Source organism: Tenrec ecaudatus, chromosome 4 (assembly GCF_050624435.1).
Source record: "Tenrec ecaudatus isolate mTenEca1 chromosome 4, mTenEca1.hap1, whole genome shotgun sequence".
Taxonomy (NCBI): Eukaryota; Metazoa; Chordata; class Mammalia; order Afrosoricida; family Tenrecidae; genus Tenrec; species Tenrec ecaudatus.
In genome coordinates this window covers 183,704,146-183,731,766 of record NC_134533.1, presented here as the reverse complement: position 1 = coordinate 183,731,766, position 27,621 = coordinate 183,704,146, and the positions used below count along the sequence as shown (strand labels likewise).

The 27,621-nt window shown below is 42.8% G+C and overlaps 1 protein-coding gene across 2 annotated transcripts in view; it reads right to left on the bottom strand.

Moving 5' to 3' along the window:
- The window catches only part of NEK10 (NIMA related kinase 10), a 268,659-nt gene that overhangs the window by 92,256 nt on the left and 148,782 nt on the right, over nt 1–27,621 (bottom strand). For both annotated transcript variants that reach the window (XM_075547136.1, XM_075547137.1), the window contains exons 24-26: nt 18,835–18,964; nt 18,124–18,194; nt 2,140–2,353 (exon numbers count right to left, since the gene is read on the bottom strand). In XM_075547136.1, coding sequence (XP_075403251.1) covers nt 2,140–2,353; nt 18,124–18,194; nt 18,835–18,964 — 415 coding nt within the window. The remainder of the gene's footprint in view (nt 1–2,139; nt 2,354–18,123; nt 18,195–18,834; nt 18,965–27,621) is intronic.

Sequence of the window (27,621 nt, the reverse complement as noted above, 5' to 3'; positions counted from 1 at the left end):
TCTTGACAAATTGTACAGAAGGACAAGGAATAATCACAGGGGCTTATGATGAAGAAGTTTGCTGACAATTGAAAACTGTATTGGTGAGAAAAGGGTCCAGGGGGCTGTGTTGAGGAATATTTTTTCCATCATGATAAAGCACCTGCTCATTCTTCAGCGATAGCAAGAGCGGTCCTATGAGAATATCTCTGGGAAACTGTCCCCTGTTCACCTTACAACCATGCTCGTGTCCCATTAGGCTTCTTTTAGTTCCCCAAATTTATAGCGCATTTAAGAGGATCCTTGTTCGAATCCCTTGGGACTGCCAAAAAGTCCTGGTGGTGCTTTCAAGGAAGCAGGAACTGTTCAAACCCACCAGCTGCTCCTCAAGGGAAATACAAAGTTCCTTCCAAAGACGGGGAGAGCCTTGTAAAATGGGTTGTGGCAATGCCTGTCCAACTCTTCTTAATATGGTTAAACTATTGAATTGTATATGAGGATTATGTCCCAATAAAATGGTTTCCAAAAAAATGAATGGATCCTTATAAAATAAAATAAAGACTGGGAAGCCCTGTAGAGGGTCACAAAGAGTTGGAAAGGAGACCTGGTGGCAAAGTAGGTTATGTGTTGGATTGCTAACCACAGAGCAGCAGTTCGAACCCAGCAACCCTTCCTTGGGGGAAAGATGAGGCTTTCTGCTCCCTAAAGATTTACAGCCTCAGAATCCCAAGGGGGCTGTTCTGCTGTCATATAGGGTCACTATGAGTCCTAACCAACTCAATGGCAGTGAGTTTGGTTTGGGTTTTTGTTTTGTTTTGGATATCAAGACTGCTGCTTTGATGTGGTGTCAATCTACGACACAAAGCCCTGCAGGGCAGGGTTAGAGGGATGGAACAACACCCATCAGAAGTGGACAGACCTGCATGGGGGAGAAAGAAGCAGGAGCTGCATGTTTTGATATTTTTGTTTAACAAAGGTTCCTGTAACTTTGTAGCCAATTTTTTAACCTGGGATCAGATGTTAAGATTAGCCCACTAAACAGTAGTGCCATCTTTGTAAGAGTGGAAAACAGTGTTATGTAAAAAGTCACAATTGCCTGTTCTTTGAGACCAACTTTTTGCATCATGTTCCTAGCTGAGGTAGAGCAGATTCTTAGGTCCTGGGAAAGAACCTAAGAACCGATAGTCTAACCAAGGACTGGATTTATGATCCCACTCAATTGTGTCCCAAGCTAAGAAATATTGAAAATAAGGTTTGTTGGGTTGATCAAACTCACACCAAGCTCACTGCCATCAAGTCAATGCTGACTCATAGTGACCCTACAGGGCAGTATGGAACTGCCCCTGTGTGTTTCTGAAAGTATGACTCTTCCTGAGCGTACAAAGCTCCATCTTTCTCCTATGGCCCAGTTGGTTATTTTGAACCGGTGACCTTAGAGTTAGCAGCCAGTGTGTAACCTCCACACTACCAGGACTTTTCATTAACCCCTGCTGAGTGGGGGCCCCAGAGTATGAGCAAACAGTGGAAAAGAAGGAAAAGAGGAACAACCAGGTCAGCCCTGGCACCATCATGTATGTGCACATGTGCAGATGGGTGGCTTTGCCCTCACTTTTTCAAGAGATGTTCAGTGATACCCTAAATAGCAAAATAATCTGAAGGTCTCTAGCAGGAAAAGTGACAAATTCCAATTTGAAGTCTGGCAGTACCATAGCCACCGCAGAGAGTAATAAAATCAATTACATAGACTGAGAGGGAAAACATTTAAGGTAACTATTATTTTCCTCTTTGAATTAACTCACAACATTGTCATCAATATTCCCAAAAGGTACAATCTGATCACTGAAATTAAAGATAAGCATTCGCTGGGAGTTCTATAAAGACCTTCTGATAAACATAAAGAATTGCTAAGATAACTTTTTGACATCTCTGATTGTTTAATCGATAATAAATTATGAGTGAATTTTTAATGAAACCAGTTATGCAGAGTTAATTTATTTGTAAGACATAGAAATTCATGAAATATGTAACTCTAGACTACTGAAACACTGCATGTAACTGGTTGTATATCCCAGGCATTAGCTAAATTTCCCTTTAAAAACACATGTATCTCCAACAGTCCATTAGAGTACATCAGAAAGAGAGGGAAAGATGCGCACGTACTTGAGACAGCAGAGCCAGCTCGTGGTGGCACGTGACGGCATTCCGGTTGGCCTCCATAAAGTACCTCTGTGTGCGCCGGCGTTCCCGCTCCAGCTTCTTCTCCAAGGCCAGCTGGGATGTAGATAAGCTGTCTAAATATTTCATCATAACATCTGATATCAGTGAACTGACTTCCACAATATCCGGGCGGGCTTCTGCATCTGGAGTGAGACACCTAAGGACGATAATTCGAGCTCATTGTTAACAGTCTCTCTGCTCAGGGTTGGGTGAGGGGAGCTGGCCATGGGTGCAAAGAGGCAAGGCTAAAGTCCACCGTTATTCCCCCCAAGAGAATCTGGGGTACGAGGGACACCCACACGGTTTTGTAGCTGAGACTTCTCGAAAGTCACGGGCAATGCTAGGGAAGGTGAGGGATCGAGTATGCTCACAGGTGAGGATGTATAGGGTGATCAAGAGGTGGCTCCTCAGGTTTCAGGACAGCCTCCTAGGGACTCCTCTTAAGTGATGAGCTGCCAACTCTCCAGTCAATGAAACACAGAGGGACACCCAAAGTTAACCCTGAGTGATCGTTCTTAATGCACCAGGGGGGCGGAGGAACATTTCAGTGGGGGGGAGGGTGTCATAATTTATTGGTCTTTTAGCAATATTCATGTAATTTAACTAGTGGAAATAGCACACAAAATATGGAGCCACAAGAATAAAACAAAACCCAGCTACTGAAATGTTTAAGATGTTTGCAGTAAATTAGGGGTGGGCGAGTTAATTTGATACCTTACATTGTAATATGTTCGGTGATTTTGGAGGTAAGAAATATCAATAGCATATTAAAGGAAGCATTGCTGTGTCACAGCTAAATGCTCATAGAAAGTGTTTATTTGATGTTCGCGGGATAAATTAGCAAGATCACTGATATGTTAAATATGTCTGGCATCTAATATAACATTTTATTTGTGTTTTATTTCAAAGTCTCCAGCATCATCAAAGCTATATGTGCTTCTCAATATAATGTCACTGTTTTAATTTTGAGAAAGCAATTTAATATTCACACCTTGCATTTGATTTAGCCGCCAATAAACAAACTTTCATCCCTACTTGTGTCTCTAGGCAAGTTTTAGAATCACTCACAGTTATGCATCATGATTAAAAACAAAATAAAACAAAACTCACTGCCATCAGGTGAATGCTAACTCACAGTGACACCCGGGGGATTTCTGAGACTGCTCAAGGAGTCGAAAGTCCAGTCTTTTTCTGGAGGAGCTGCTGGTGGTTCTGAACTGCCGACCATGTGGATCGCAGCCCAAGGTGTAATCCCTACACCACCAGAGCTCTTCACGCCTCACAATAGAAATCAAATCAAGACTTTCTTTTAATGATGTGATCATTATTCTTTCTTAATGAGTTATTAAACCAAACTGAACCCACTGTCCTTCGTCCATTCTGACTCAGCCTGAGTTTCCAAGGCTGTATCTTTACCGAAACAAGTAGGCTCGTCTTTCTTCCACAAAGTGGCTGGTGGGTTTGAACACAGCATACAGACTGAATAAATATGGGGAAAAGGATACAGCTCAGATGCACACGTTTCCTGGTTTTAAACCTTTCAGTTGCCTGCCTAAATGCTTAGGCTGGGTATCTTTCTTTTTTTTTTTTTTCTTATTCTATTTTTTCTTTATTCCCCCCCTCCCGCCTCTAGGCTGGGTATCTTTCAATTGAGTCGAGATCAGTTAGCATTTGGATTTCCAGCTGAGTAAGTTTTGTTTGTGTTTTAGGTTTTAAACCAAACAGTTAATGTAAGGTCGTTTGGGAACTGATGCTTGTCTGCTATGGGACCTGGGAGGGTTGAGACTCAAGGATGGGATCGTCTTGTTTTTCCTGAGTCTCGCGAGTTTTCCCCCACAGGTCGCAGTCCTACCACTTTCTACTGCTCTCTTGGTGGCATATACTTGAGCTTTCCTCCTCCGACATTTTCCCATCTGACACTGCTTCCAGCTGGTGCACGTTTCATTGAGAAGACAAAAGCCTCTAAAGATCCTACTCCTGCAGGCCCTTAAAAATGTCTTACAGAAATTTAAACTTTTATATCAGTGGTCACTAAAAAGCCCTTTAAAGGCAACGTATTAAAAATTGCTCACTGTTTCAACCACCACGTTTTCAGGATCTGGAGATATGATGACAGATATGAAGGTGGTATTTGTTTCCAAGCTTACTCTCCCCTCCTGCATTTGCCTTCACTAGAAAAGGCGCCTCCAGGAAGGCACGATGTAGCATTGTGACCATCCATGTGGGCTCTGCGGTCCGATGACCAGAGTTCAAACCCCAGCTCAGAAGGCACTCGCTCTGGCCTTGAGCAGCCCGAGTGACATCATGGGTCATGTGTTGAACTTTTCACCCCAAGGTCAGCAGTTGGAACCACCAGACTCTCCAAAGTAAAAAGAGGAGTCTGCTCCTGTAAAGATTTTTTTAAATTTCATTACCATTTCATTCACATGTCATACTATTTAATAATTCAATCATATCAAGAATGTGGTATACAATTATCACCACATTCAATTCTAGAACTTCCCATAAAACTTTTACAGCTATGGCATATTACTATATCTGCAGGTCCACCTAGATCAGATAGACTGGAAAAACAATGTGAGAAGAAAACAAGAGGACCAACGGTCCCGGAGGGACATGAGAGCGTGGGAGGTAGGGGAAGGGAGGAGGTGTTGGCCAACCCAGGGACAAGGGAACAGCGAGTGGTTCAAAAGCAGTGGAGGGAGGGGATGGGAGGACTGGGAGGGAGTGACCAAGGGCAAGGTAACTGAGAGGAATTACTGAAACCAGAATGAAGGCTGAACATGGTAGTGGGACAGGAGGAAAGCATAAGGAAACAGAGGAAAGGAGTAGGAGGCAAAGGTCATACAGAGAAGCCTAAATACAGACATGCACATATGTAAATATATTTATGACTATGGGGAAAATAGACCTATGTGCATATATTTATAGGTTCAGTAGCAGAGTAGCAAGTGGACATTGGGCCTCCTCACGTACACTCCCTCAATACAATAGCACCTTGCTCAGCTAAACAGTCATTCCATGATACCCACCTTCCCGACATGATCGCTGAAGACAGATGTGTGCATAAGCAAATGTGGTGAAGAAAGCTCATGGTGCCCAGCTATCAAAAAGATATAGCATCTGGGCTCTTAAAGGCTTGAAGGCAAACAAGCGGCCATCTAGCTCAGAAGCAACAAAGCCCACAGTGAAGACGTACACAAGCCTAAGTGAACACGAGGTGTTGAAGGGATCAGGTGGCAGACACCAAAGAACAAAAGCCATCATTGTGTGATCACTTTCCCCACATAAACACTGAAGACGAATGTGCACATTAGTGAGTGTGGTGAAGAAGACTGATGGTGCCTGGCTATCGAGAGATATAGCATCTGGGGACATAGATGCTTGAAAGTAAACAAGCGGCCATCTAGCCCAGAAGCAACAAAGCCCACATGGAAGCAGCACACCATGTGTGATCATGAAGGGCCGAGAGGACCAGGTTTCAAGCAACAAAGGTGGGGGAAAAAAGTCATATCATCATGAATGAGGGGAGTGCATGATGGGGACCCAATGCCCATCTGTAGACAACTGGACATCCCTTGCAGAGGGGTAGTGGGGAGGAGATGTCACTCAGGGTTCAGTGTAGCAATAATGAAACTCACAACCTTCCTCTAGTTCTTAAACGCTTCCTCCCCCGCAACTATCATGATCCCAATTCTACCTTGCAAACCTGGTTAGACCAGAAGATGCACAGTGGTACATCTGGGATCTGGAAACACAGGGAATCTAGGACAGATGAACCCCTCGGGATCAATGGTGAGAGTGGCGACACCGGGAGGGAAGCGGGTGTAGGAAGGGGGAACCGATCTCAGGATCTACGTATAACCTCCTCTCTGGGGGGTGGGCAACAGGAAGGTGGTCTACATCTGATCTGCTGCCAGAACAACATTCCTACATCTGACTACAGTCTTCTTCCTCTGCTCAAAATCCCTCAACACCCTTACATGCCCTGGTAGGACAAAATTATAATTACCAGCATGCCACGTTAGGTTTACTGTTAATTGGCTCTGATTTAAATCCAACTCATGGTGACCTCCATAGGTTACTAACTAAGTAAGATTCGGCCATATGGGTTTCCTGGCTGTAACCTTAAAAGCAGGCATCCTGGTGAAGTACTGACTTATGCACTGGGCTGCTAACTGCGAGGTCAGCAGCTGAAAACCACCAGTCATTCCGGAGGAGAAATGCGAGACTTTCTACTCATAAAAAGTTAGTCTCAGAAACTTACAGCAGCAGTTTGACCCTGAGTGGGACTCTACTTGATGGCAGTGAATTTTGTCTGGTTTTGTTTTGTTTTAGGGGTGGGTGGGTATCTTCACAGTGGCAGATCAAGCCATTTCCTCTCTGGTATCTGGGTGGATATAAGTCACCATACCTCCCCTGTACACCCTCACATGTTCCTTTCCTTGTCCAGAAACCAAACGATCCTACCCACACCTTCTCTTACCAACCATGGCTTTCCTAGCCTCTGTTACTTTGCTCATGATATTTCCTCTGCTAGAAATGTCCTTTCCCTAACTATTCCTTAGGGTTGCTTTGAGTCAGAATTGGCTCTATGGCAGTGATTTGCAATTGTTACATTCCTTATCTGCCTGCCAAAACTGCATATTTTTCAAGCATATATTTGACAAGGCTTATGGGACTATGACCAGACATACTTCCTAATCCCTTTGCATGCTCTTATTGTACCATCTACATTTTAGAACTGAAAATGACCATAAGTCTTAGACTGTAATGGTCTGTATTACTGCTAAACTAGAGACTTCCAGGGGAGAGTATGTGTCCTCTTCACTGTGGTCTCATCAACAGATAAAATCAAATCTTGATCTTGATCTGTACTCAGCAAATGAATGAATGAATGAGTACCGAATAGTATCTATTACCCAAAAGATAAGGTCACAGATTTTTTGACTCTTAGGAACACTCCTACCAGAAATTCCAGTTTCATCTCATTGCTCAGAAACAACTCTGAGAAATCCTTAAATCAGAGAACATGAATGATAGATGGTTCATCTATCACTCTTCATTAAAAAAATTCAACCTTGTAAGTTTATATATAGATATATATAGATATAGATATATATGAGAGAACAGAAAGGCAAGTGCAAAAGGGGCACAGGGGAAAAGCTACTGTATACAAACACTCCGGGGGTGAGGTCCAGGTAGTATGGCAGGGGCCAGACCAAATCCAGGGATACATACGGTAGCCAACTAAAAAGGGGGTGGAGGGAGAAAAGAGGAAAGAAAAAATAAAAGATGTGTGATGGGGGAATAGGGCACTGACCCACCCAAGGGGAGGGTATTGTTTGTCTCCACAGGAAAGAAGGACTAGATATAAAGTCAGTGCCAGACGAATTCAGTATGTTGGCAAGGAGTGGGGAACCAGTGGAGGGGCCTGAGGGCTCAGTCCCCATACCAACTATGTGGACAACTGCCACTCACCCCAGAAGAATTTACTTGAGAGGACAGCACTGAAGGTGCAGCTAGGGGAGAGGGGCATGTCTGATCAGAGCAAATGGGAGCAAATGAAGGGGAGGAGGAGCAAGTGGAGTACATCCTGGCCCATCAGGCCTGGAGGACGATATCCCCGCTCTGAACAGCCAATGGACAGAGGGGACAATATGGCTGATTCCACTATGAGACACGCCATCCCCTGATGGCCCAGGGCTCTATGGGGGACAACACTGGAGACTCAGGGTCAGGACTGGACCAGACTGACCGTGTGACACCAAGGTAAACTACTAAAAGCGTGCAGCAGAGCAACCATGGGAGCAGAGCAGGAAGCCCCTGAGGGAGTACAAAGGACAGACTCTGGGGCCAAAGCATGGCACCCCATTGGACCTGACTGAAGGACATGCCTAGAGATCAAATATCAGACCTTGATCTATTTACAGGTTTTTCTTTCTTTAAAATTTTTTTCTTTTAATTAATTTATTCCTCTATGGGTAATTGGTTTCCTTTTTTGTTGTTATTGCTGTGTTCTCACTCATCACCTATCTTGCTATGGCTTGATTTTTGGTGCATATTATTATCTCTACAGATCTACCTAGATAAGATAGACTGGATGAATAGTCTGGAGGAGAAAACAACGGGACCAATGGTTCTGGGGGGACACGGGAGATGGGGAAGAGGGGGTAAGGAGGTGGTGCTGACCAACCCAGGGACAAAGGAGCAACAAGTGATCCAAAATCAGTGGCAAGGAGGGTGAGAGAGGCCTGGTAGGGATTCAGCAAGGGCAATGTAACGGAGAGAAATTACTGAAACCCAAATGAAGGCTGAGCATGATAGTGGGACAAGAGGAAAGTGAAAGGAAATAGGGGAAAGAAGTAGATGACAAAGAGTATTTACAGAGGTCTAAAGACTGGAATGTACATATGTAAATATATTTGTATAAGAGTGTGGGGAAACAGATCTATGTGCATATATTTATAGGTTTAGTATTAAGGCAGCAGATGGACATTGGTCCTCGACTCAAGCACTTACTCAATATAAGAATACGTTGTTCTATTAAATTGGCATTCCAGGAAGCACACCTTCCCGACATGATTGCTGAAGAAAAATGTGTACATAGCAGATGTGGTGAAGAAGGCTAATGGTGCCTGGCTATCAGAACATATAGCATCTGGGGTCTTAAAGGTTTGAAGATAAACAAGCAGCCATATAGGTGAGAAGTATCAAACCCCACATGGAAGAAGCACACCAGCCTATCTGACCACGAAGTGTAGAAGGGACCAGTTATCAGACATCAAAGAACTAAAAATCGTATCAGTGGGTGCCCACCTTCCTGATATGACCAATGAAGACAAACATGTGCTTAAGCAAATGTGGTGAAGAAAGCTGATGGTGTCCAGCTATCAAAAGATATAACGTCTGGGGTCTTGGAAGCTCGAAGATAAACAAGTAACCATCTAGTTCAGAAGCAACAAAGTCCACATAGAAGAAACACACCAGCCTGTGTGACAATGAGCTGTCGAAGGGATCGAGCATCAAGGAACAAAAAATCATATCATTGTAAATGTGGGTGAGTACAGAGTGGAGACTCAAAGTCCATCACTAGTCAACCGGACACCCCCTTACAGAAGGGTCTTGGGGAGGAGATGAGCCCGTCAGGGTGCAGGGTAGCAACGATGAAACATGTAAATTTCCTCTAGTTCTTAAATACTTCCTCCCCCTACTATCATGATCCCAATTCGACCATAAAAGTCTGGCTAGACCAGAGGATGTACATAGGCACAGATAGCAACTGGAAACACAGGGCATCCAGGACAGATGACTCCTTCCCAGCTGTGAGAGTGGCGATGCCTGTAGGATGGAGGGAATGTGGGGTAGAAAGGGGGAACTGATTACAGGAATCTACGTATAGCCTCCTCCCTGGGGGAGGGACAGTAGAGAAGAGGGCTTGGGGAGACGTCAGAGAGCATAGCATGTGACAAATAATAATTTATGAATGATGAAGGGTTCATGAGGTAGGGGGAGTGGGGAGAGGGGGGAAATGAGCAGCTGATATTAAGGGCTCAAGTAGAAGGCAAATGTTTTGAGAATGATGATGGCAACACATGTACATATGCACTTGACTCAATGGATGGATGGATGGATTGTGGTAAGAATTGTACGAGCCCCCAATAAAATGATGTTTTTAAAAGAAAATTCAACCTTGGACTGTTGGGCTCACCCAACTTGTGCCCATGCTCCTTTGAGAGATTAGATGGGAAAAATTAATGGGATAGGGCGTCTGCGTGTTTTTAAGAAACAAAGAGTTGAGATTGTATCCACTGCATGTTTTTAAGAAACTGGATAAATATGCCTAAAACATAAAGATGTGCTTGTTCTAAGAGCTAGCTAATGGCAAGCATCCACTTTGTCACTCAAGACGACCTCTGCACTAAAGTACCAGACACCTTGTGCAACCAGACTCCCTGACGGAGGGAACGGGAGCAGTTGGAATCATTTGTGCATAAAATGAAATGTTCATCTTCCTTTTCAAAGAGTAAACAGACAGTATTCTCTACCAGTAACCTGGAAGGTGCAAGCCGTAATGCTGGTACTGGGCAGGACCACACATGCATTTAAGCTCTGCCCCAAAGGCTTCAGGACTGCAAGCCACTCTCCCAATTGAAGAGGCTGCCAGGTGGAGGGGTGCATCCATGCCTCAGGAGGGAATGGGAGAAGATGCAGCGGCTGTACCCCAGAAGTGCACACATCAGGAGCCCCACTGGACACGGGCAAGGAGACGAAGATGAGTGGCTAGTGAGATCAAAGACACTACGTATGCATGATTAGAATCCAGGCAGAGTTTTAAATCAAGAAGAAATTATCATAGTGAAACTTCCCCATCAACAATTGACTTAAATTGCAGAAGTTTTATCAATCTGGGCATAATGCTTTCCTGAGTAATAAATGATATTTTTTTCTTTATGGACCCATTGATTCATTCTCTTGTGGAGGGGGAACGGAATCAAAGAGCAAAGAATATGTAAATATGTTCCCTAATTCTTTGGGGACGTCACAATTTTTTTAAGGATGAAAAACCCCGAGCAAATTAACCATGCACTTGCATATGGCTCAGGAGCCCTGGTGGTGTAATGGTTATGCATTGGGCTGCAATCCACATGGTCAGCAGTTCAAAACCGCCAGCGACTCCAAGGGAGAAAAAAATGGGTTTTCTATTCCCTTCAACAGTGACAGTTCCTGAAACTCACAGGGGAGTCACTATGAATCTGCATCAACTCAAAGGCAGTGAGTTGTTTGGTTTGGCTTAGTTTGGTTTGGATAATATGGCTCCTGATTGGTTTTGGTTTTACATAAAATTTCCTAAAGATGAAACTTTATCAGTGATGTGAACCCAGAAATCGTGTAGTCCTGAATAGCTTTAAATGAAAATAATATCTATTATAGAATACATGCTGTAATTTTAATATACAAGGGGATACCACGCACGCACGCACACAGAGCTTTCGTAGTAGCATTTTGGCCGCAAGGCGAGCATCGAGCAACTCAGTCTGAGTTAGTGCACCCAGTGACACTGCCTGGGAAGGTTCTCTCTGGTCAGAGTGAACTTTTTCATAAAAGCAGTTTCATTTGAACCTCGTTTTTTGTGATGGCCAATTTAAAAGAACAACGTGCAGCTGTGAAATATTTCCTGCCCTGGAAAAATGGTGCAGAAAACGTTGTAATGTTGAACACAGCTTATCAGGACAGCACTATGGGGAAAAACTCAAGTGTAAGAGTGGTTTTCTTGTTTCTAAAAAAATATTCATTGATGACAAACATTGTTCTCAATGTCTGTCAACTTCCCGAATGGATAAAAATGTCAACAAAATTCATACACTTGTACTCCAAGACTGATGACAAACCATTGAAGAGATGGGTAAGTTATCTGGACTCACTTGGAACTCGGGGGTCAGTGAATTTTAATGGAAGGTCTGGGAATGAGAAGAGTCGCTGCGAAGTCTGTGCCTTGGGTTCTGACTGGCCAGTAAATAGAGCATCAATTGGAAACATGCCGTGCTTTGAAAGAACAGCTGCTGATGCCAAGGGCTTCGATGGAGAGCACATGTTTTGAGAATGATGAGGGCAATGAATGTACAAATGTGCTTTACACAATTGATGCATGTGTGGATAGTGATAAGAGCTGTCAGAGCCTCCTAATACAATGATTTAAAAAGAAAGAATGAACAGCTGCAAGGTGACCCACACTTCTTTCCAAGGTCATTACTGGTGAGGAGGCATGGTGCTATTCTTATGACCCTGAAAGCAAACATCAATCGAGCCAGTGGAAGACACCATCATCACATCACTCCAAAAAAAGCCTGTCAAGTGAAATCAAAAATTAAGGTAATGCTTTTTTTTGTTGTTTTTTATGTGAGGAAGATAGTGTATTTGGAATTTGTTCCACCAGGTCAGACTGTTAATCAAGCTATCTATTTAGAGGTTCTGAAAAGATTGTGTAACAATGCGTGACAAAAAAGCCCTGATTTGTGGCAGATGGGGGACCAGTTTTGCCACCATGATCATGCACCTGCTCATGCAGCCATCTCAGAGCGCCAGCTTTTGGCAAAAAAAAAGCATGCCTTCCTTGCCCCTGCTGCACCTTACTCACCTGACCTCGCTCCATGTGCCTTTTTTTTTGTTTCTTAAAATGCAGAGGGACATGAAAGGACGGAGATCTGACAACATGGAAGAAGTGAAGCAAAAAATGAGGTAGGTGCTGTTAGTCATCCAAACAGATGTGTTTGAAAAATGTTCCCAAGAATGGAATTGTAGAGTTGAAAAATGTATTAAGTGTAATGGAGAGTACTTTAAAGGTGATAAGGTTGCTTTGTAAAAAAAATTAAATACGTAGCTGTGAGAAATTTTTCCATTTAGGGGCGGGGTACCCCCTCATATAGTCCATTATAAAATAAATGGCCAGCCATTACTTCTTATGGAATCAATGTGGTTTGTTTTGTTTTGCTTTTAATTAGAAGTGTCCTCCACATTTCATTGGGTTGCAGTTAATGAGTGATCAATCCGCCTCTGACTCCTGGTGACAGTGAACTCACTACCGTCTAGTAGCCTCCTCTACTGCAATCCTATCATTCTGCCTGTTGGCGCAATTTCCTAACTACCCCGCAAATAACTGCTCTTCTCCACCTCCACTCCTGTCAAAGCCACCGTCCGCTCTCTAGGAACAGTTGGCGCTGCTTCCTCCTCCCATGCGCAGTCTCTCCTACATATCCCACTGAGCAGCCAGCACAGCCCTTGTGAAAGAAGCAACGATCACTATGGCACAGCCCTCTGCAAACCTAGCGACACACCCCTTGGCACTCACAACCCCCCAAGCCCTCAATATGGCCTATAGGGCCTGATTGACCAGGCCCCAATTTGCTTCCCAGCCCCTCATTCACTGATTCTTCTCTGTCTTATTTAACATGTTTTCTCTCCACTGTTTTTCAATTCCTCCGATTATCAACTTCATTCCTTGGGAAAGCCGCTGGCATGCTTTTTCCACTGCGTTTACTATTGGAGATTGCCATTTATTAATCAAGGATTGGTGGTGGTGGAGTGGGCTACAAGTTGGGCTGTGAACCACAAGATCAGCAGTTTGGAACCACCAGCTGCTCCATGTATGAAAAAAGGAGACTTTCTACTCCCATAAAGATGTATCGGTTGAGAAACCCACAGGGTACCCTGTTCTATAGGGTCGCTTAGTTGGAATCAACTCAATGGCAGTGAATTCAGACTCACTATTTGGGCTCCAGCTTACACATCCCTTCTTCAGAGGGGCTGAGCCCAAACCCCACCACTAGGCAATCTCTCACACTGCTTCCTTTAACATCTGTTATCACAATTACAATAACATATATTTTATCTTATCATTTAAAATTATAATAACAAAAATCAATGCTTAATAAAGGACTTCTATGTGGGGGTCCTAATATGTCAGAAGCATTAATTTATTTAAGTTTCAAAACAACATAAAATAGTGATTGTTCCAACCCACATATCACTGGTGAGGGTATGAAGGCTTTTGAGGTCAGTAAAATATCCAAGGTCACACAGACAGTGGGTGGGAGCATAGAAATTAGAGCCCAGTGGATGCCAGAACCTACTGGTGTTCGTCCTTCCTGCACTTACCCCTCCTTCTCCTCTTTGTGGATTCATGCACCACTATAAAGGAGATATTTAAATGAGCTAATCCAGTGGACTTCATCTTGGCATCTTACTTTTTTTTAAAGTGCTTTGCAGAAAGCTGATGGTGCCCGCCTATCAAAAGAGATAGTGTCTGGGGTCTTAAAGGCTTGAAGATAAACAAACGGCCATCTAGCTCAAAAGCAACAAAGCCCACATGGAAGAACAAGCCAGCCTGTGTGATCAGGTGGTCCCGAAGGGATCAGTTATCAGGCATCAAAGAACAAAAAATCATATCATTGGCTGCACACCTCCATGATACGATCGCCGAAGACAAACGGGTGCATAAGCAAATGTGGTGAAGAAAGCTGATGGTGACCGGCTATCGAAAGAGATAGTGTCTGGGTTCTTAAAGGCTTGAAGGTGAACAAGCGGCCATCTAGCTCAGAAGCAATAAAGCCCACAGGGAAGAAGCACACCAGCCTGTGCGATCACGAGGTGCCAAAGGGACCAAGTATAAAGCATCGTGCAAAAAAAAAAAGAATATGTGTATGTGTGTGTGTGTGTGTGTGTGTGTGTGTGTGTGCATGCCATAGTGAATGAAGGGGAAGTGCAGAGTGGAGACCCAAGGCCCATTTGTTGGCCACTGGAGATCCCCTCATAGAGGGGTTTAGGAGAGATGGGTCAGTCAGGGTGCGATGTAGTACCGATGAAGAACACAGCTTTCCCCCAGATCCTGGATGCTTCCTCCCCCCAGCTACCATGATCTGAATTCTACCTTGCAGGACTGTATGGGGCAGAGGTTGTACACTGGTGCATATGGGAGCTGGAGGCAGAGGGAATCCAGGGTGGATGATACCTTCAGGACCAGGGGTGTGAGGGGTGATGTTGGGAGAGTGGAGGGTGAGTAGGTTGGAAAGAGGGAACCGATTACAAGGATCCACATGTGACCTCCTCCCTGGGAGATGGACGACAGGGAAGGGGGGGATGGGAGACTCCGGATAGGGCAAGATATGACAAAATAACAATCTATAAATTATCAAGGGCTCGTGAGAGAGGGGGAAGCAGGGAGGGAGGGGAAAAAAAAGAGGACCTGATGCAAAGGGCTTAAGTGGAGAGCAAATGCTTTGAAAATGATTAGGGCAAAGAATGTACGGATGTGCTTTATACAATTGATGTATGTATATGTATGGATTGTGATAAGAGTTGTATGAGCCCCTAATAAGATTTTTAAAATTTAAATAAAAGTGCTTTCCAGAAAACCACTAAGAACAGGCGCACATCCTGAAGAAAGGGGCAGTTAAATACATTGATCTGGACTCATATCAATGGAGAAGGATGCAAATGAGCTTCAGCTCATTTCTCATAAAATTAAAAATGACAATTACTAACATGTCTCATTTACCATTTGTCAAACATGATGCCCAGTGTTTACATATGCTACTTCATATACTTATCCCATTGCCTCAAAGAGGTAGGTCTTATAAAGATCCTCTTTTCATAGGATAAAGGAAATAGGGGGAAAAAAGAGCCAAGTTGTTCGTCCAGTTGACCTGAGGCTCTTCACTGCGGTTGTTGCTACCAGTACCTTTGTGTGTGGAAACTGAGGGACCCCAGGTGGCTGCCATGTTGATTAAATGCATGGCAGCAAATGGAAACGTTGGAGCGGAAGGCACCAGCCGCTTTGTGACTGCAACGTGGGGCAGTCTGTTTCCCTGAAGAGTACAGATTTTGGAAATCCTCTGGGACGTTCTACTCTGTCCTGTGGGGGCTATGAGTTGGAATCCTCTGGACAGTGGTGGGTTTGGGGTTGGGGACTGGGTGAAGATTTAACACAACAGTACATTCTGAACAAGGAAAGACTCGACACAAAATCCTATAAACATATGAAAAGGATCCGTTAGTTATGAGGAGAAATGCTACTAATGTCAAAATAGAAATAAAAACTACTTGCAATTTTATCAGCTACCATGTGTTAGTTACACAGTTCATGTGAGTACCGACAGCCTGTTCCCAGACTGGTGACGGTTTTTATGTTTAAGGTTTCGGTTACAGTAACAAACAACTTTATATCCTGTCTGCTGAATTTAGTTGTATATCCTATGCATTTTACCGGTTGCTACAAAGCCTCCTCCCAAAGGATTTTATTTATTTATTTAGCTACTTATTTATGAATCATTCTATTGGGGGGCTCTTACAAATCTTATAACAATCCATAATTCAACAGTATCAAGCACACTTGTACATATGTTGCCATCTACACTTCCAAATCATTTTTTCTACTTGTAGCCCTTTGTATCAGCTCTTTTATCGCCCTTCCCTCTGCCATGCTCCCATCCTCGTGAATCCTTGATCAATTATATATTGTTGTTATTTCATGTCTTACACTGTCCACTGTCTCCCTTCACCCACATTTCTGTTATTTGTCCCCCTGGTGGGGAAGGCTATATATCCTACCTTATGATGGGTTCCCCCTTTTTCTCCCACCACCTGCCCCCAGTATCCCCCTACCCTCATGACATTGCTACTCCAACTACTGTTTCTGAGGGGTGTATCTGTCCTTAACTCCGTGTGCTGAGAGCTCTTATCAATGTGTGTTCCCCTGTCTAGCTGGATTTGTAAGGTAGAATTGGGTCATTGTTGTGGGAGGGAGGAAGCATTCAGGAATTAGAGGAATGATGTGTGTTTCATCAGTGCTATGCTGTACCCTGGTTGAATTTTCCTTGCAACCCTTCTGGGGGGGGGCGGTGTCCAGTTGTCTACAGATGGGCTTTGGGTCTCCACTCCAACCACCCTCTTTCACACTGATGTAATTGTTTGTTTTGGAGCTTTTGATACCTGATCCCATCAACACCTCATGATCACAGAGGCTGGTGTGCTCCTTCCATATAGGCTTAGTTGCCTCCCTGCTAGATGGCTGCTTGTTTGACTTCACACCTTTAGGACCCAAGACACTACATCTTTTGATAGCCAAACACCATCCACTTTCTTCACTACATTTTCTTATGCATCCATTTTTGTCTTCAGTGATCATGTCGGGAAGGTGCGTATCAAAGAGTGCCAAGTTGTAGCAATCATGAAACATACAACTTTCCTCTAGTTCCTAAATGCTTCCCCCCCACCAACATGATCCCAAATCTACCTTACAAATCTGGCTAGACCAGAGGGTGTACCCTGGTACAGATAGGAACTGGAAACACAGGGAATCCAGGACAGATGATCCCTTCAGGACCGATGGTGAGGGTGGTGATACCAGGAGGGTGGAGGGAGGAAGGGGTGGAAAGGGGGAACCAATTACAAGGATCTACATATAACCTCCTCCCTGGGGAATGGACAACAGAAAAATGGGTGAAAGGAGACATTGAACAGTGCAAGATATGACAAAAATAATCACTTATAAATTACCAAGAGTTCTTGAGGGAGGTGGGGAGTGGGGAGAGAGGGGGAAAATGAGGAGGTGATGCCAAGGGCTTAGGTGGAGAGCAAATGTTTTGAGAATGATGAGAGTAACGAATGTACAAATGTGCTTTATACAATTGATGTATGTCTGGATTGTGGTAAAAGTTGTATGAGCCCCTGATAAAACGATAAAAAAATAAAGAAAAAACAACAACAAAGAGTGCCAGGTTATAGAACAAAGTGTTCTTGTGCCAAACAATGATTTTTTTGTGGTTGTATATTTTAAGTGACTAAACGCAAGATGTGCAGTTCAAATAATCAGCTGCTCTGCGGGAAGAAGATGAAGATTTCTATTCCAGTAAAGAGTTACAGTCTCAGAAACCCACAGGGAACGTTCTACCCTGTTCGATAGGGTCACTAAGAGTTAAAATCATCTCCATGGCAGCAAAGGTTTGTTTTTTGGGGTAGAGGTATTGTTTTGGGGAGCCCTGGTAGCACTGTTGGGTAACGGTTAAAGACTGCTAATCACAAGATTTGAGGTTCAAACCCTGCTCCTCTGGAGAAAGATGACACTATTTGCTTCCATAAAGTTGCTGACTCCCCATCAACCTGAAGGCAGTGGCATTGGGATTCTGTTTTGATTTGGGCAGGGCGTACTGTTTTTGAGTTTTCTTGGGCATTGTATCTAGTTCCAAATTATAATTGCGATGTATAAACAATTTTCTAGATTTGGATTATTTGTGGGGCCCTTCCTCTTCCTGTGCTGTTGACCAGTAATGCACAGGAAATCTCTGCAGATGTGGGGCATTGGGCAGTGGGCCCGGATGGGCGCTGTTGTACATATCACATGTATCACGATTGTAGATGAGCACTAATTACCTGCTGATGGTACCTGCCACTTTTTCTGAGTAGATGCCTGCTGGCACAGGTTCGTACACCGCCTCCACTATCTGTAAAACACACAGATGAGAGTGACAGAAATAAAGGGATCGTTTATACCTGTACTACATCACATATACTGGGCCCCAACATGAGAGTACTTGATTAAGCAGTAAAACTTCAGCCACAGATTTTATTCCAAAACACAAACACCCTGACCAAATGTAAAACTCGGCATCAATTAAACAGTTCTTGCACGCGGATTTGTGTTCTCCAAGCTGAGTAAAAGTTAACCTTGGATTCTTAAATAAGTCAAGTGTGAGATGATATGATATAGGGATTGTGGGTAGCCAAACCACAATGAAAATTAAAGATCAAAAGTAATTTGATATATCTAGTAATTTTCTATGATAAATATTAACAATGATAGGGGGAAATATATAATAGCATATGATATGTGTGCTTATACAATACATACACCATGGTATATATATAGCATATAAATGATGTATATACATGTATACTACATAATACATATCCTGATACAAACATATATAACATATATGTATGTGTGTAGATAGAGGGGAGGGGGATAAATTAAGTCATGTACAATGCCTGCTTTTAATTGACTTTTTTTTTCAAAAGCTCTATCAGGGCAGAGGGACGGCATTCTTAGCAACAAAGGCCCTTGGGTTCCCGAGGGCTGCTTACTTTAGTGGCCAGAGAGAGCATGTTGGTGCTGTAGAAGGGAGGAGTCAGAGTTGCCATTTGGTAAAGGATGCAGCCCGCCGCCCAGACGTCAGCCTTCTCTCCATAGGGCTCACTCTTGAGGACCTCGGGGCTGGATTGGAATAAGGATGTTAATAGGCTCTTAAAAAAGTCAACAAAGACTCGTGCTGTAGTTGCACACAAGGGTGGAGGTGGGAGGAGACACTTGAAACTCTTGATCCTATTCCAGGTAAAACTATTAAAAATATCTAGGAAGCCTCCCACCTCGGCGACTGAATAAGTACTCAAGCAATTGCAGTTTGCTGCTGTAGGTGCCAACACGTCCACTGTGATTCATAATGGTCCGTGTGACAGAGCAGATCTGCCCGCAGGGTTTCCCATGCAGTAATCTTTACAGGAGCAGACCAACAGGCCTTGCTCTTCCTTTAAAGCCACTTAAACATCAGCTAAGTACATAGACATCGTCCGCTCTATTTTTAAAGCTTTTTATTATGAATGAGGTGGAGGTTTTCAGAGTAAATCACATCTTACATGCAACAAGTCATACACATTTTTGCTTCGTCTCATGTATTGCAATCCCCTCAATATACTACTTCTACCCTATGCTTCCCCTTTCCATTCCTCCTTTCCTAACCTTCTGAACAAGTTCTTGGGTAAATACTTCCCTTTTGCTCTTAACTGATTGTCTATTATTCTAAGATAGTTGTTCTCAACCTTCCTAATGCCGTGACCCTTTAACATAGTCCCTCATGTTGTGGTGATTCCCCCCAACCATAAAATTATTTCGTTGCTACTTCATCACTGTCATTTTGCTACTGTTATGAATCAGGCAACCCCTGTGAAAGGATCATTGAACACCCCCCCCAAGGGGTCGTGACCCACAGGTTGAGAACCACTGTTCCAAAGTGCGAGTAACCTACCAAGTGTTATTGTTATCCATTGTTTGGCTGAAAACTGAACCACAAAGGTGAGCTCATTTCAAACCTGAAGGATGGGTAAGGATTAGAGTCTTGGGGTTCCATTAACCTTTATCTAACAACAACAACAACAAAAATCCCTGGTCTCTTTCATTATGTTGATTCTGTTTCACATTTTTCTCTCACTCCACCCAGGACCACCTAATGTGGTCCCTTTCAGAGCACTTGGTAGTGGTAACCGGGCATCATTTAGTTTTGGACTCAGGGCCTGAGAGACTAAAACTTGCATGGCCCGATTAGTCTAAGTGTTCTGTGGTAAACAGTCTATAATGTATCTGTAAGTTATTTTTATTGCCAGAAGCAGCAGCCTTTTCTGTTGCGGAAGGAATTGAGGACTCAGTTCCACACTACAGTGGAAATTTTGCACAAACCCACACTTGAGGCTTCAGGGTAGGCAGCGTTCATTTCTAACTCCTGCCTGTGGAGTGTTTACTTGCTTTGCCTAAGGGAATGGAGAAGCCATAGTGCACGGAATCCGAGCCTCGGTCCTAAGAGATAGTGAGTGTTTCCATTTGTCTCCCTAGAAACTTCTGTCACGATCACCGAAAGCTCATGCCCAGATAACTGCTACCCTTCCACTCTGGTTCTCGAATAAGTGACATGATTCGATATGTCCAGACAAGCTGTGGGGCTACAGCCTAAAGGGCAGCCAGCCAAGCTGACCCACACACCAATAAATGAGTCAGTGATGGAAGAAACACTTATTGTTGAATGTCACGAGGTTTTGTGGTTATGTATTATATCGCATTATTATGGTCAAAGTGAATGGTATAGCCTCCACCTGTCTGGTACTAAACTCCAGTTTATAAATTGGTGTAATACGATGGGCAATTTAAATGTGTTGCTGAAATGCAACGTCCATCATGTCAACAAAGATGCTGTTGATCTTTAAGGAGAATTAAGCTGTGAGAAGCTACAGGTCATTATTTTTATTTATTTTATTTGTGTGTAGGGAAATACAGTTCCCTTGTATATTTTGAACTGATTCTCATTTTCTCTCTCTCTCTCTCTCTCTCTCTCTCTCTCTCTCTCTCTCTCTCTCTCTCTCTCTCTCAGATTGGAAAAGCACAAGTAGAACTCATAAAACATTCAAAAGAATTGTCCAAGTATTCAACAAACATACATATACAAAAACCAGGGATGCTTGATGAATGGATAGAGTAAGTATGCTATTTACATACAATGAAACATTACCCCAAAAAGGTTCTAATACATACTATAAAATGAATGAATCTTGAAAACAGAATGGTAAGTGAAATATCCAAGCCCAAAAGGACAGATATTTTATTACCCCACTTATGTATCTATAATTGGCGAATGCATTGAGACAGGAAATAGGTAAACAGTTGCTATGGCCAGGGTTATATCCTGTCATCATATTTCTTCCATCGACATGCTGTATAAATAATCAGAGAAGCTGGATTCTCTGAAGAAGACTTCGGCATCGGGATTAGAGAAAGCCTTAGTACCAACCTGTGTTCCACAGGTGATACAACCTTGTTCGCTGAAAGGGAGGAGGGCTTGAAGCGCTTGCCAATGGAGATCAAGGACTGCAGTCTTCAGTATAGATTGCAACTCAATGTAGAGAAGATCCAAATCCTCACAACTGGACCAATAGACACATCATGATAAATGGAGACAAGCTGCAGTTGTTGAGGATTTTGTCTTGCATGAACCCAGAACCAATGGTCATGGAAACAGCAGTCAAGCGATCAAACAACAGATTGCATTGGGTAAATATGCTGCACAAGACTTCCTTAAAGCGTTGAAAAACAAGGAGTTCATTTTGAGGATTACGGTGCACCTGACAGGAGTCATGGTATTTTGCTAAGATGGACATTGAGTAAGCAAGACTGAACAAGAATCAATGCATTTGAATTGTGGTTGGTGCTGGAGAAGAATGTTGAAAGTGCCACGGACTACAAAAAATCTGTCTTCGAAGAAGTACAGCCAGAATGCTCCTGAGAGGCAAGGATGGCAGTAACTCATTTCCCCTACTTTGGACATGTGAGGAGAGGCCGCTCCCTGGAGAGGGACATCACGCACAGTCAAGCAGGGGCAGTGAAAAGAGGAAAGCCCAACAAGATGGTCTGACACAGTGAGGGCACCAGGGGCTCGACCGCCTGTGATGATGGGGCACAAACGGGCAGGATTGTGTTCTCTCACACCGAGGGTCGCTATGACTCAGACCCCATTCGACAGCACCTCGCAATAACAATGGCAGGGGTCCTCAAACTTTTTAAGCAGGGGGACAGTTCACTGTCCCTCAGAGCTGTTGGAGGGCCGGACTATAGTTTTAAAAAAAATATGAACAAATTCCTATGCACACTGCACATATCTTATTTTGAAGTAAAAAAAACAAAACGGCAAAAACACCCGGCGGGCCGGATAAGTGTCCTCGGCGGGCCGCATGTGGCCCGTGGGCCATAGTTCGAGGACCCCTAGATTAGAGAGAAGGATAGATGGGGGATTTCTGTCTGAGGTGTTTGAAGCAAATAGCGATGGTGGCAGCAAAACATTGTAGATATAATTAATGCCAGAGAACTGAACATTTATTTTAAACTAACATTTTTTAAAATATTATTTTTATTCTCAGAAATCCTATAAGCACTACCAGGTGATGGAGCCCAGGCTCTGTTGGGTGATGGTACCCTTCCACTACCCTTGTCCACAGTCAGTCCACATGTGAATGAAGCCATGGACCACCTCTGACCACAACACGTACAGGAGTCCAGTTAGCACTATGGTGAGCAGCCTCTGCGGGACGCAGGTCACGTGGCTAATGCACAGCATTGCACTAAGAGGGGGAAAAGTTACTGTCTGAAACAGTACATTTGGAAGTGACTTGTCACATAGCAAGAGTGAACTAATTTAATAGTTTCCACCAGATCCTGTCCAAAGGCCCTTGAAAAAAATTCAAAACCATATCTCTTGCAGATAAGAAGACACAGTAAAAATCAAAAAGAACAGTTGCTAACTGTCACAGGGCATCTGGACTCAAACTTCAAATATCCTATGGTTTAAAAAGATGTACAGCTAAAACTAGAAACAATGACTAATAACGACAAAACAAAAAAGCACTGAAATTTCTAGAAGTCACAACAAAAGGCTCTCTACTAGAATTGTTTTTCCTTTCACCCCAAAAGTAGTGCCTAGTCTGTGGGAAGTCTGGCTGAAGTCATTGTTTGAGTCACGACTTGAAAATATATCATAGAGATTTTATGTGATCATTGTTTTAAAAGCTACTGAAAATTCATTAACTATCATACATTAATGTCCAATTTCTCCAGTTACACATTTGGAAAAAGACAGTTATATTACTAGTTATAGTACTAAAGAGAGCTAAGAATGAGTCATTTGAGAGAAGTTAAATTATACATACTGTATTTACAGTTCAAAAAAATATATTCTCTATAAATGAAAAAATCTGGTCATTTAACATCTCATTTGTGATAAAAATAGTGCATAATTTAACACAAGCATTATCAAAGATCCAGGCAAAGCATATTAAGAGAGGGGAAGTGACTGTTTTAATTATGTACAATTAAATGTATAAAAAATTACATTCATTGTAAGTTATAATTTTTAAAAAACTTATTTTTTAAAGTGTAACCAGGTATAAGATAGCAAAGAACAATGTATTATAAATAGTTTCATAAATAGTAAACATAATTCATCATCAGTCATGACTGTAAAGAGGCTGAACTAAACTTTACCTAAGAACTACCTCTGTCTTAGAAAGGGATATATTATTATTATCATTAATAATAAATCATTTTATCAGGGACTCTTACAACTCTTAGAACAATCCATATATCCATTTTGTCAAGCACATTTGGACATATGTTGCCATCATCCATTTCTAAATATTTACTTTCTACTTGAGCCCTTGGTATCAGGCTCCTTTTTTTCCCCTCCCTCTCCCTCGTCCACCCTCATGATCGCTTGATAAATTAAAATTTATTACTGCTTTTCTATCTTACACCGACTACTGTCTCCTTTCCCCCAGGTTTCTGTTATTCATCCCCTTGGAGGTGGGGAGAGGAGGTATGTGTCGATCATTGCAATTGGTTCCCCTTTCCTCCGTGTCACCCCCCACCTTTCCCCTCCACCCATCCACCCACCTCCCCTCCTGGTGTCCCTGCTCCCATTTCTGTTCCTGAAGGGTTTGTCTGGAAAGGGATTCATTATTAAACACTCAGTGAAAACAAGGTGGAAGAAAAATGAGGGAGCAAGAATACTTATTCTGATTATTTAAAGGCAGATGGTTTAGATTTTAATGTTCCCTTAATAGTTTCTTTTGAATAGATAAACAATTAAGTTGCTAATTACAAATGAGTTTTTCTTACTTACTCAATAAGGAAAATAATCAAGTATTGGTCTTAGGTATCTTTCAAAACATCCTAAAATGTGAATGATTCCGTAATTATCAAATGGTTCAATAATATAATGATTTATAAAACTTGGAGGAGTTTCTTAAAATAGAACAAAGTGAATTAAATAAGATGACTTAGACAGTGGACCTTGTGAGAGTTGGCACTTGATGGACTTGCCTTGCCTGTCCAGGTCTTACAAGTTTCTGCATTTGACAAAGTGCAATCTTGCCTTTTCCTAGTGCTTCTGTTAGTGGAAAATACTTTTGTTTTCTTGCTCTGACAGATTTCTGCCATACACAAATTCTGACTTTCCCAGGTATTACTGTTTAAAAATGCTATATACCATGGCCTCATGTTTTAGCAATCTCATTATTCAACATTTTGCATTTACAGCAATAATAAAAATTGTATTTTTGTGCATTATACCTGTCAATAGTGAACACTGGGCTACAAAGTCAAAATAATCCTGGCTAAAGTTATCGATCACCCTGATGAAGTCATGATTCTCAGTAGTTTGCCAGTTAGGTAGTGATGCAGCATGACAGTCATGGAACAGTCATTCTGCATGTTGTGATCTGATAGAGTGATCCGACCTTCCATTGTCATATAATTTTCACATTAACAACCTGGTCTTGAGAGCCTAACCATGTCAATCACTGACGGGTGGGCGTATAGAGACACATATATTCATCTTATTTACTACACTGTCACTTTGCTAGGTGTCACTGAGTCGATTTGAACCAACAGTGACCCTGTGCACAAGAGAACACAGCATTGCCCGGTTCTGCAGCACACTCATGGTTGTTCCTGAGCTTGAGCCGACTGCTGCAGTCCCTGTGTCCATCCGTCTCGTTGAGGGGCATCCTCTTTCTTGTGCTCCGTTACCAAGCTCTGATGGTCTTCTCCGGGGACTCGTCTCACCTGACAACATCTCTGCCTCTAAGGAGAACTCGGGCTGGACTTCTTCAGAGACAGATTTGTTTGTTCTTTTGGCAGTCCATGGTCCTTTCAATAGTCTTTGCCAGCACGATTCAAATGCATCAATTTTTCGGTATTCCTTACTCAATGCCCAACTTTCACATAGAGATGAGGAGATTGAAAATTCTACCTGGGTTTGGGTCAGGCGCAGCTTAGTCCTCAAAGAGACCTCCTTGCTTTTTAACACTCTTCAAGAGGGCTTGTGCAGCAGATTTTTGCAATGCAATGTGTTGTTCCATCTCCTAACTGTTGCTTCCGTGATCATTGATTGTGGAGCCAAGCAAGACAAAATCCTTGACAACTTCAATCGTTTTCTCTATTTTTCATGATGTTGCCTCGTGGTCCAGTTGTGAGGATTTTGGTCTTCTTTACATTGAGTTGTAATCCATACGGAGGCTGCCATCCTTGATCTTCATCAGCAAGTGCGTCAAGTCCTGCTCACTTTCCACAAGCAAGCTTGTGTTATCTGTATATCGCAGGTGGTTGATAAGCCATCCTCCAGTGATGGGGCTGAGTCCTGCAGATAAGCCAGCTTCTCCGATGAATTGCTCAGCATACAAACTGAATAAATATGGTGAGGACACAAGCCTGATGCACATGTTTTCTGATTTTAAACCATGCAGTATGTAACTTCTACAGTTAAAACTTTCATAGTAGTTCTAATGACTTCCGTGCTTCCTCCCTGACCATTCATTCTTCAGTCCCACTACAACTAGCTTCTTTTCCCATATTCCACTCAAGTGGGTCCTAAGAACACCAATAGATTGCTAATTGCCTCGCTTGCTTTAAGTGACATCCCTGAAGACTTTGACGTTGTTGAGTGAGACGTGCTTCCTGAAATATTGCTATTTTCCCATTTATTCAGTAAATATTTACTGATCACATCCCAAGTACCAGGCACTGTTCTATTTGTCTGGGAGCCATCCCCAGATAAGAAGAGCTTCTCTCATGGACCTTTTAATGAAAGGGCTTCAAGTAAAGTACACAGCATTTTAGTAGGTGATAACTGTTGTGGAAAACATAGGTTACTGGAGGTGGGGCGTGGTGGTTGAAGGCAAGATGCAAGATTAGAAAAGGTAGGCTCTTTCTCTCAGATCCCATGTAATGAAAAGTCAGTAGCTGATATCCTCCACCCATACAATATGTGGTGCTTTTCTTTCTTTCCACTCTTCACTCAATTACACCCACATTATCTATTAAAACCATATACTGATTGCACCTAGGATTCATCTCCATTCCACACACCTGTGACATGGACACAGCTGGCCCTCAGCTATGGAGTGACATCATAAGTCTCTGATCAAGGGACTGCATTCTGTAATGATTTAACCATTTAACGAACTGTTTTATAATTTAAAATACAATGTCAACAACCTACTTGCTTACATTTCTAGAATTGCCTCTGAAGCCTGTCTTCACCACAGAACTCGCTATAACCAGAGAGATACTGGAATGCCTGTCCCACATCCCCTTTGTACTGTGAACACAAGTCACTTCAAGTAATTCTTCAGCTAGAATTTCATAATAACTGCTTAATGTCAGTTCTTGAGGGCATAGTGGTAACACGTTGGGCTGCTAACCTCAAGGTTTGCAGTTCAAAACCACCAGCCACTCCTTGGGGGAAAGATGATGCTTTCTACTCCCATAAAGAATTACAATATCAGAAATCCGCCAGGGCAGGTCTACCCTGTCTTATAGGGTTGCTATGAGTCAGAAATGACTCAATAGCAGTGACAATGAACAAACAAAAAGAAATGCCAGGGACTAAGGTAGATTCATTTGTATTGTGGTTAGGTGCCATCACGTTGGGTTTCCACTCATAGTGCCCTATGTACCACTAAACAAGCCCTGCCCAGGGCAGCGCCACACTCACAGTTCTCCCTGAAGCCACTCTTGCAGACACTGTGTCAATCTCTCTTGTGGAGGGTCTTCCTCTGCTTCACTGAGCCTATACTTACCTAGAACAGTGTCCTTCTCCAGGGCTTGAGAGACCCAAAGTATAATCCACAGTACATAATCCCCAGTATGGGATAAAGTAGCGCCGTCCTCGATTCTAAGGCGTATTCTGGCTCTACATCTTCCGAGAGACTTGTTTGATTTGGGGGCTGCTCAGGACACTTCCACTATTCGACACCAACATCATAAGTCAAATGCATCAATTCTTCTGTCTTGGGTGAGACGCATCTCAAAGGGACATCTTTCCTCTTTAACACTTTAAAGAAGTCTTCTGCTGCAGATTTCCCCAATGCCATGGGTTTCTTGATATGTTCAGCTGCTTCCAGATGCTTCGACTGTGGTTTCACAGAAAAGGAAATCACTGACAAATGCAATCCTTTCTCCAGCTATCATAATGTCTATTGTAAACACTTAGGTTTTCTGTACATTGAGTTGCAATATTTACTGAAGGCTGCAGTCTTTGATCTTCATCAATCAGGGCT